The sequence below is a fragment of the Dipodomys ordii genome, unplaced genomic scaffold (genome assembly GCF_000151885.1).
Source record: "Dipodomys ordii isolate 6190 unplaced genomic scaffold, Dord_2.0 Scaffold96, whole genome shotgun sequence".
NCBI lineage: Eukaryota > Metazoa > Chordata > Mammalia > Rodentia > Heteromyidae > Dipodomys > Dipodomys ordii.
Window position 1 is genome coordinate 854,345 of NW_012267312.1, and position 12,060 is coordinate 866,404.

The 12,060-nt window shown below is 32.9% G+C and overlaps 1 protein-coding gene across 1 annotated transcript in view; it reads right to left on the reverse strand.

Annotated features, from left to right (window-relative positions):
* Positions 1–12,060, reverse strand: part of LOC105993437 (dystrophin-like) — a gene marked incomplete at its 3' end in the record, with an annotated part of 1,816,642 nt that overhangs the window by 846,733 nt on the left and 957,849 nt on the right. Inside the window, 1 exon segment of the mRNA XM_013026710.1 lies at positions 11,585–11,732. Coding sequence (XP_012882164.1) covers positions 11,585–11,732 — 148 coding nt within the window.

Consider the following 12,060-nt stretch of genomic DNA (forward strand, 5'->3'; position numbering starts at 1 on the left):
TATGACTATTTTTAAATTTTTTATTATAAAGATGCTGTACAGCAGGGTTATAGTTACATGAGTAAGGTAATGAGTACATTGCCTATCAAGCACTGCTACCCCCTTCTTTGTTTTTCTGCTACCATCCCTTTCCTCCCCACCTCCCCAACCCTCCCTCCCACCCACCCCCAAAGTTGTAATGGTCATTTTCAACATAGTGTCTTGTATGTCTCATTATTACAATGGGTCAAATTGTATCTTTGTTTCAGCATTTTATTTCCTTTCCCCTACCCAAATTAGAAAAATGTATATAGAAGATGCAGGGTACCAGAATCAAATACAGTGACTTTTAATGTATTTTTTTCAGATTCTTTTTTTTAATTTTTTTATTGTGTAAATACTGTACAGAGGGGTTACAATTACATGGGAAAGATAGTGAGTACATTTCTTATCAAGCATTGTAGCCTCCTCCTTTGTTTACCCTTCCATCCCTTCCCATCCTCCTTCTCCCCCCACCCAATCCTCCCCCCCACCAAGTTGTAAAGTTTGTTTTCCACATGACAACTTGTACTTCTCATTGTTGCAAGAGGTCTTTTATAAGCATGGACTAAATCCAAGTCTGTTACACAAAATAAAAAGAATGTTTTAAAAAAAAGGTCAAAGTTACTTTTGTACTGTAACTTTTCATTTTTCGACCTTCTAAAGGAGATACCAACAAATTACTTATGTAAAGATCTACATATCAAATATTTTTGTCTTGCAAGCTATGTAATGTTATTGACAACTATATAGACGTGCCTTTGTAACTATAATGTACCCATAAACAATATATAAATAAAACAGCGTAGTTGGGTTCCACTAAAACTTTATTTATAAAAACAATTGACTGGGCTGGGAATGTGGCTTAGTGGTAGAGTGCTTCCTCAACACCACATGAACAGAAAATGCTGGAAATGGCACTGAGACTCAAGTGATAGAGTGCTTGTCTTGAGCAAAAGAGCTGAGCAACAGTGCGCAGGCCCTGAGTTAAAGCCCCAGGACTGGCAAAAAAAATAAATAAAATAAAATAAATTAAAAAAAACCCACAAGTGACTGCTAGGATTCATCTCCATTGCTTGCCCTTCTCAAAGAACTGGATATTGATGTGATAAATATTAATTTGGCAATATTATACTAATATTAAAAAGTATATATGTAATCATTAATTTTACTGCAAGCATTCTAGTGACATCACATATATTTACTCATAAACAATACATCACATGAAATCCTAGATCCATGATAGTATGTAAATATGTTTTTATAAATTTTACATAAATTCATAAAGCACTGTTATATACTGGCAAATAGGAATAATAATGAACCTGTTAGCTCTTGAGGAAATGCTATCATACAAACAAATATGCACTCATAGTCATCACTATATTTAATTGCTCTTATCTTTGAACCTTTCTTCCTTGTTAATTTTGATTAGAAGGCATTAATAAAAATTTATTTCAAGTAAAATTTTGTCAATTAGAGTCTACACTGTTTGCCAACAACTCAGTTTCTGGCCTATATCAATAATTTCATTACACAGTAGGAAGATTTACTACTAGTATGACTAGACACTTGCTATTCAAATTAATGAATAGTTCATCCTGAACACACTAAACTGTGAATAGTCATGTTGTATTAGAATTTGCCAATTTTTCCATTGTTCAAAATTTACAACTTATGGTAAAATATTTCCTCACTCCCTTTGTATAACTGGTTTATGTCTGGCTTTTCCTGAATACTTCCTTTTACAATATTACATTTTTACCTGGTTCCCACATTTATGTTTTCCAAAGTAAGGCTGGTAATGGCAGAGATATAATAGATGAATATCAAGAAAGACAAAAATATACTTAATGTTTTTTTAAATTAAGCACCATTTTCTATGGGCTAGATCTTGTACTTGCTGAGTGTTCACAAACTCTACTTTACTTCTACCTTAGCCTAATATGCTGAACTCATGAGATCATGAGTTCATTGGTAGAAAGTAGGTTCTTAGTCAACCTCTACATACCTATCAGCAAATAATATCTGCCTTTTAAAGAATTAGCCCACAAGAAGTTTTTTTTGAATGTATTCTGTTATTTCAGATACAATTTAATGAGTAAGAGAATGGAATCTAACTATTTTTAAACTGTCAGCAAATGTGAGAAATTTATTTATTTTGTACATAGAAGAGAATATTTGGAATGTAATGACAAAAAAGGGCAAAAAAGGGAGAATAGACAAATTTGGGAATATTTTTCCAATGAAAATTGATCAGTGAAAGTATAACTCTTATTTATTGATGCATGCTCACTATATGAAGAAATGGTTTTCTATACTAAAGTACATTGGGGAGTAAGAAAGACAGTTTCCCTTCTGGTGGAAGATACACATGAGAAATATGTAAATATCAAAATTTTGGTAAATTGCAGTGTTATTGTTAAAGAGGATAATCTGAACTAAAGGCAATCCTATATGTGTGCTTGTATATGGGTTGTCAAAAAGGATTTCTGACATTGGAACAGGAGCACATATAAAAAGAGATAAATGCAAAACAAAAATGGGAGACAGTGAGACATGGAAAATATAGGCTGGGGAGAATGTAGTATCTTCAATGGAAAAAGAAAATTAAAAGCAGGCACTTATGGCTCATGCCTGTAATTCTAGCTACTTGAGAGGCTGAGAATGGGAGGAACATGATTCAAGGTCAGCCAAAGAGAAAAGCACATGAATTTCCTCGCACCCCCACTCCTCCTTTTCAACCCATAGCTGGGTTCAATCTTGTGATACTAGGCCAGCTCATGTAGAAAAGTCTGGGATATTCTGTCTCCAGGGAGGAAAACTGCATGCAATAGTGTGCAGCTGTCTTTTCAGTGTTTGGTAGACTGGTGGCATATCATAACTAAAGCAAGTGCCTGGGCAGGAGGCAAGACTTTATCCTATAAATAACCAGTGAGAAAGAGAGCTGGCAGTACTTTTCAGAAGTATATCCCCAGCCTACCAACCAGGAGGCCCTAAGTTCAAACTTCAGGCTTGAAAAAAAAGTAAGCTCCATTTGTTAGGAAATGGAAAGACTTGGGAAAAAAATATATTAAGTGAAGTAAGCCAGGCCCAAAGAAACATAGGTCTCATGGTTTCCCTTATTTGCAATATGTAGTATATGTCTGAGTCAAGCAGAAAAGGTCAGATAAGGTGATGTTAGGGGAATGAACCCCAAGATATCTATTCAAATGTTTTTTTCTTTCATGCAATTGTTTCTAACACATTTATAAGATTATTTCTTTGTTGCTTTGTATGTCCCACCTCCATAGTATAACCCCTACTTTCACTGTATTTGATGTCGGTATAGTTTGTAGAGGGGAAGGGGGAAAACAAATCGTCTAAATAGGGATACAGGTGGACCCATTGCAACAATGAGATGTACAAGTCCTTATGTTGAAAATGAACTTTACAACTTTGGTGCGGGGGGGGGGGGCGGAGGAGGGGAGGGGAGCGGGGAGGATTGGGTGGGGGGAGAGGGTGGGAAGGGTAAACAAAGGAGGAGGCTACAAAGCTTGATAAGAAATGTACTCATTATCTTGCCCATGTAATTGTAACCTCTCTGTACAGTATTTTCACAATAAAAAATAAAATAAAATAAAAAGATAGAAATAAGTATTAGAAGGCCTGGTAAGAAGATACTGAGAATATCAGAAAAGCAATATGTCTGTAACATTATCATTGTATTGTTATTTCATAAAAAGTGCATATATTAATATGTGTATTTCATTAACTATCCACTTTTGTTTCTCAGTATTTCTATGCTGATGTGAGCAATTTACTCTGTTTCAATATGAGATGTATAATCTGCATGCTCCACATTTTGTTCTCATTTGTCTTGAGTAACATTGGGGATCCTTTAGGAATGATTTGTTTTCCGTACATGCTAAGAAGCTCTCTATTTCTATGTTTATTGAAGTAAATTGTAGTTTGGGCTCTTGGTTCTTTCCTATAATATACAACAATCTGTCATCTTCTTAAATATGTCATGCTGGACAACAGTTTCATAAGAACAAACTACTGAAATTACCCAAATATTTTAATACAATTATTTATGAAAGATAGGGTTCAGTTAAAGCCCCTCTCTGAATTTCTACACTGTGCCAAACTCCCAATAAATATGTCATTTGCTACTTCTGTAAAGATTCATGGGAGCCAAGAAGTTGGAGAATAGTTTCTAAGCAGCAATAAAAGGCTAACAATATTTACGAAAGAATGAAGTGCCCAACTGTTTAACTGTATTAAGAGACTGAATTCTCATGCCACTACCAAATAATAACATTGAAAAGCTCATAGTAAAATGTGTTCCCCTTCTTATAAATCGCTGTAACTCTAAAGCAAGTGACTAGAGACAAATTGTCTTAGCAATAAATTTTCTTGCTGATTCCCTTATGTTAGTGTACATCCTCTAGTTACATAAAGCAGGATAGTTTTGTGACCACAAAATGTAATCATTTGAAATTTTATTACTGCTAGTGATAGTATGAATTTTTCTTAACTTTGGGATCCCAAAGAAGGGCAACAGATGGCAGAAATATTTACTCAAGTGATTTTTTCATCAAAGTTTCTATCAGCATTTGAGTCTCAGCAGTGTGGCTGTTAAGAAGCCGTCAAATTCACCAGCCAGCTGGTGAAATCAGAACTGTAAAAACTGACTATATAGAAAAGCATGCTTGTATCCAATTTAGCCTTTATACCATATGCCTTTTTGAGGTAGTGGGTATTTGATCTGTATTAATATAATGTCATTTATCTTCTATAGAGTCTTTTGTGGGAGTTACATTACCAATCAAATATTAAGAGTCTTAAAATGAATCCTAATAAAAATACAAATCTCACTTTGTAGAGCCTGTCAGTGACCTATGTGCATCCCTTCAACATTCATCGTTTCTGTACAAACCAATAGCTTTTCAAAAGCAGCAACTGCTATATGAAGGTTTTTTTGGGCTGTGAGCACAAAAAAGTAGAATGAGAAGAATGAAAAACCCTGAGCATTTCCATTAAGAAGAAGGGAGCCTTTTCATATACACACTTGTTTCAAACTTCTGGCCAGGAGTCATCTCAATTCTATTGTGCTCTGTGAATCTAAACTCATCAGAGCTGGATCCTTTACAAAGTACTTTCTTCAATCACAAATAGCCAAGGTAAGGCAAAATTGGAGAACAGCTAAAGTTGTCTTTGACATTTTTGTATTCTTTCTTTGCCATTCTCCCCAACTGCAAGTACCAGTGCCCTCTCTTTCTTACCCACTCATTGTTCCCATCTGAGGGATCATAAAAAGAATCACATGAGTTTGTATGGAATTTGCCATTCTCCATGCCTACTTTGAATTTGAGGAATGGAAAAGTATCTTTTTTCTGACAGTGATAGTTGATGGTAAAACAATATAAGCATTCAAATACACTATATTTAATCCATGTTGACCTAAGTTTTAGCCTATCCTAATGAACTTGACTTATTATTACATCTCAAAGTAAACAGTCTTAATTAAATTTCTCATATCAAAATATATGTATTTGACATCACTGTATAATATAAATTATGAAGCAGAAATATAGTAACATTGATGGGGATCCCAGAAGACTGATTAATTTAATACTAATAAAAATTATTTTTCCTAAAACTAGCAGTGAATTTACATCAAAATATCACAATGCTGTTTGACTCTCTATGCTGCTTGTTGTTGACTTAAACCCTTAAAAGTACATTTACACAATCTCATTGCTTATTGTTGATTTCAAATGGCATCTCTTAAGACTCAAAGCCTCAGATTTGTTCATAAAATATTCTTTAGAAAGCACTCATTTTATATGGTTCACTAAGCAACCTTATCCTATAAAACAAACAGGGTAATTTTCCATTTATAAGAAGAATATTTAGTCCTGTTAAATATTAAATCTAATAGTGATTTTTTAAATTATTTTTACTGGCAACTGTGACAATTTTTCAGTCCCATTCAATAACAGCTCATATGTTAACACTTACTTTTTCTAGCCCAGAAAAATAGGCTAAACTCAAATGTTAGAGCATTTTATGATTTTTACTTTCCTGTTTTCACTCAAGGTAATTGATGACACACCAACTCACTTTGTCATCATATGAGTTAACATTATTTTCATAACTTTGCTTCATGGTATTCAGCTTTCTCTCTGAAAACTTCCATTAACTTTTCTTCTTGTTAGCTAGAAAATGAGTAGGCAGAAGTGTCAGCTATCTGAGGCGAATGTGTTGGGCTGAATTGGAACTTTCTTCAATTTTTAATCCAAGAGATACACTATGAGAAGATAGCAGCACATTTCATGAAAATAAAGTTTAATGGAATTTCCAGGTAGGTCACTCTACATTTCATATAGTTGAGGAAAATAATTCAGCAAAAGAATTTTAGTTTTTTATAAATATAATCACTTATGTTGGGTAATTATTTAAGGTTTACATTTAATGAGTAATTACTTCATGGAAAAATGCTATTCATACTAAGTGGTTCCTATTTATCTAATTGTTAAAGTTTAAAGAAGAGAAAGCAGAGACAAAGGTCTAAGTCAAATTCACAAGATTCTTCAAGCTAAAGATTTTTTAAGCTAAATAAACTGGAATATAAACCCACTGTTCCAAATCTCTAATAGAGTCCAATGTGACATATCAATATTTTAGTAGGTGATCACATTTCTCCATTTACTTGAATTCTACTTCTTGAACAAACACATAAATATATACAAAGATAACTGAGTAGATTTACTGACAAACTAATTTTAATGGCATATTATATAGTTGATATTTTCTCCGGTCAAACAATACGATATTTTTAAGATGTTCTCCATGGTAACATGGTCAATTGCTTTGGAATATTCTGCAATATTATAAATGAATACAATTAATTTTATCACTCTTTTGTGACAGAGAAAAATAATTGAGTTACATGGAGCCAAACCACCTTTCTGGTATTGGAAGTTATTTTATTCTAAATGACAATACAGAGCCTCAGTTAGGCACTAATCTCTCTTCTTAGAAGTAAAAATAATATATACAATGCAGTTCATTGCAATAAATATGGACAAGTTTACAATATATAAAGAATATTTTTTCTGTTTATTATCTAGAATTTATGTGTGTGTCTCTAAGCTCAAACTTAGGTCTGTATGTATTTTTGCAGTACATTGGCTACTTGGTTGAATTCCCTCAAAGTAAACATTAATTGTTCATGTCATCAAATCTGCTGCTGGCAGCAACCACCTACCTCCTGTTTCCTAAGAGAATTTCACAGCAAATATTTAAACTCTCCTATTCATTATTAATCAGTAATGATGATTACTCATACTAAGTGAAGTAAGCCAGACCCAAAGAAACATTGGCTCTATATTCTCCCTCATTTGTAATAAATAGTACATGTCTAGAATAGACCACAATAGCTCAATAGCTATGTACATATGAATACATAAGATAAGGCTAGGCCAAATGAACTCCAAGATATGGAAACAAGAGGTTTTTCTTTGTTGTAATTGTTTGTAATGTACTTTTTCTTTCATTTCTTTTTCCTTTAGTTTATCCCCTGTTGTCACTGTATTTAATTTTGGTATCCTGTGTCTTTTATGTGTATATATTTATCTGAATTGGGGAAGAGAAAGGGAGAAACAAAATGGTGACACAATGGACAAAGAGCAAGCCAATGCAACAAGGATACACACGAGAAAATATGTGGGAAATGAACTTTACAACTTGGGAAGTGGTTAGGAGAGGGGAAGTGGGAGAAAAATGAGGGAGGGGTAACAATGTTTGATAAGAAATGTACTCATTACCTTACATATGTAACTGTAACCCCTCTGTACATTACATTGATTATAAAATCAAATTTAAAAATGATTACTAAGACAGATGAGATTTCTAGACATCCCATAAGTAGAGGTTTCCTATAATATCTTACTGGATCTTTTTTCAAATTCTTATTTTGAAATTTAACATAGCCTTGAGTATTTTACATTTGTGCTTATTAATGTACATGTGGATGTATAGATGTGTGTACATGTACATTACTTTTGGCTTACAATCACTAAAGAAGAAACAAATGTATCAATGTTTACAGGATTTATGACCTCTGACAGCTACAAAAGTTTTCTCTTCAAGTTTAGAATTTTTCTTTGATATGCAAATTAAGAAAGCATTAGATTAAATAAAGCCACATTAAAGTGACCAGCACAACTATTTTCATCGCAGCATTGTTTACCATAGCCAAGATATGGTGTCAACCCAAATGTCCCTCAGTGGACAAATGGATCAGGAAATGTGGTATACTACTCATCCATCAAAAAGACTTGGAAAAAAATATATTAAATGAAGTAAGCCAGACCTGGAGAAACATAGGTTGCATGGTTTTGCTAATTTGTGGTAGCTAGAATGTGCCTATAAATCTACAAGCAAACTGGATTGTACAAGAAAAAAGTACACTGGGGCATGAGAAGTTATACAGGTCCCTAGGCATTCTCATAGAGTGAGACCAAAGGAGGATATTCTCTATAGAGGATCACATAGGTGCAACAGCTATATGCATCTGACAGTATAAACTCTCTATAGAAGGTGGAAACAAGGGATATTTTTTCTTTATTGTCATTTTTGTTTTCATTTCCTTTTGTCTTGTTTGTTTATCTGTCTTTGAGAGGGTAAGGGGGGCACCGAAAGGATGGGACAAAGGGTTAACAAATGCAGCAGTGATACTTACCACATACTGTGTTGAAAATGAAATACAAAAATTGTGGGTAGGAACTGGATGGGAAAACTTCAAAAAATGTTCTCTTTATCTGACTTATGTAACCATAACCCCTCTGTACATTACCTTCACAATAGTAATAAATAAAATTTTAAAAAGAATGCAATTGACTAAAAATAGATTTTTAAAACTTTTCTAAAGGAGAAATTTTTGGCAAATGTTTATAAGTTTCAACTAAACTTCCCTGTGAAGAAATGAGAACTTTTCAATATTCCTCAGACATACAAAATTATTATAAAATTACATGATTATATCTTTAAAATATATTACCAAATAAAATGCCATCAAAATTGTTCTGTCTAGTAGAATACTAGAATACTAGACAGAAAGAAAGAACACAGAGAGATAATTTTGGATATCTACAGATATCCAGTCTACAGCTGGTTTTTAAATGAGGCTATGTTAGTGAGAAAGCTATCCAAGATTAGGGAACAAACCATGTAAAAAGACTAAAGCAAACCATCACCAGAGCTCAGTTTGGGTAGTGAGTAGTGCCTTTAGCCATGAGCCATGGTGTAAAATGTTATCATTCACTGGGCATCAGGGTGATGAGAAGAGCTTTGGCTGAGCAGTAGGAAAAATTAACCCTAGACAGAACTAACAAAGTATGTGCTAAAGATCTACACAATATCAAGCTGCTACCAAGTAGATTAGCTGTATCCAAGAAGAAAGGTTAAGAAAATGTATTGCATACAAAAATATTAACTAGTCAAGAAGTTAAAAGTTCCAATGTCTGACACACAATAAGAAGTTACTAGTATCTAAAGAAACATCACAATAGTACCCAGTGAGGAGAAAAATTGATCAACTAAAAATGACTTAGAATTCACAAAGACAACATAAGATTTATTATATCTGTATTCCATATCTCCAAGAAGATAAAGAAAGTATTGACTAAATATATGGAAGATATAAAATATAAAATTACATTTTAAGAGATAAAAGCATGGTGTGAAAAGTCTACACTAGAAGGCATTAATCACAGGTAGGCATAGCAAATGTTAGATTATAGATGTATAAAAAGAATTGTAGAGGAAACTAAGACTGTCAAGGAAACAAACATAATATCAGTGAGTAGTGTGGTTATTTTGTTCAGTCTAAATATGTATATTTGGGCTCTCTTTTAGGATAGTGGCTGAAACACTGCAGAATTATCATAGAAATGATATACTCATAGGTACTATAAAATTAACAGAATGTAAGTACAAAAGTCAGAAAGAAAACTTTATCCTGACACACACACGAAATGTTGAGTCACAAAAACACTCCATTATAAAACTTCCATATGCTCATCTCCATCCTAGAACCACCTTCTCAAAAAACTCAATCTGTATCAAGTACCAGAAACCACACTATGGTGTTGCTCAATGATAGAGCCTGAGCCTAGCATGTACAAGGCTGTGGGTTTTATCCTTCTTATTCCCCTCACCCAAATAAAGAACTACCTTTTGGGAAGCAGAACGATAGTAAATATATTACCCTACATTTTTTGATTTTTCACAATAAGTTTATATTAAATTTATAAACTGTGAACTATATTTATCTTATGTCAGATGACTTTGGAAATTCAAGAGGTTTATGTTTCTACAAAGGAACATCCATATCACACTAATGTATTTATGCCCTTCAGGAAGAGAACTTGTCATGCTACATTAGGTCAAAATTCAGTTTAGCTCTATTAAAAATGTATCATCTCTATGATAACAGACTGGAAATCCATGAATTTTCTTTCTTCAAAGGCTGATATTGGGTATATAAAAGTTTGATTGATGTGATTATAATTGTACAGTATTTTTCAAGTGCTCACATTGTATGTTTAAATACTATGTCATATATGTGTGTTTAAATGCTCATTACTTAATATCAAATAGCACATTGACTATTCAAAAATTTTGAGACTGAACAATTATAAAGTTGGATTCTCATACTGCTATTATGAACCTAACATTTTTAAATGCTTAAATTATTTAATATCATTTCTTTGCCTTCCTCTTCTTAATCAGTATTTTCTGGCATTAAAAACTGGACCTAATTCAAATCCACTAGATCAAAAATTGTAACAGGAAAAACTTGAGCTAATAATACTACAGAACTACTTTAGCCTCAATACAAGAAACAGTATTTCTCATACCTAAACTACAAATTTTATTAAATAAAATGATCACCTACAGTGCAATTTATTTCACTTCATATTTAAAAGAGAAATTACCATTAAATGCTACACTGGTTATAATCCATACATTGCACTTCCATTAACATAAACCATAAAAAGTCAATAAGTAGCAACAATTAACTATGCATTGCTTTGGCCTTGAGACTATCTCAGAAGGCATTTTGTCAATAGAATATATAAAAATACTGCTACATCACCACAAGTTGTCTTTAGGGAAACAGAACTGTAATTTTATGGCAACCACATTATTGGCAAGTATAGAACAAATTCTCCTTCTGGACAGGTTCCAAAACCAGGTAAAAACATATGCACTACCATAAAGCCACATTATACCCAGTGGTAAGATGCTTCCCTGTATCACAGATGCAATTATACTCCATAGTTCATCAGATAAGCCAAGTCCTATCTAGGCTGAATGTCTTCCTTTCATAAAAAGCACATAGTAATGTCCCCCAACATGATCATTAAGGTGATTCTCTAATATGTAAAATGACAACAAAAAATTAGTAACATAAATCCAATCCTCCTTCACAATCTGAAGGTAAATAAGTAAAGCATTTGCAATATTAAGGCGAGGATAAAGACAATTCGGGGAAAAAATATCAAAATCTTACCTTAAGATACCATTTGTATTTAGCATGTTCCCAATTTTCAGAGAGTTGTGTCTTCTTGAAAAACTGTTCAGCTTCTGTTAGCCATTGGTTAAATGTCTTCATATCATAATGAAAACGCCGCCATTTTTCCACAGATCTGTCAAATCTCCTAGAAGGTGAAAATAAAGATCAAGGAAAATAAGTTGATTATAAAAAATGATTTTGTGGAAACAGCACATTTTTATATATCAGCGTAGCTATCATTTTGGTAGTTCTCATATTTGTAGATCACAGTTTCAGTTAATATAGATAATAATTAAGATGAAAGAAGATGCCACAAAATTAAAGACTAATTTTTCCCTTAAAATTGACTATATTTCTTGATTGAAATAAATATAAAATCACTTTGGAATGTTTGCAATTTTTATGTAATTATATTTAATTCTTAAATGTGTTAACAGTTAACACATTATTTGACAGCTATATATTCAATTTCA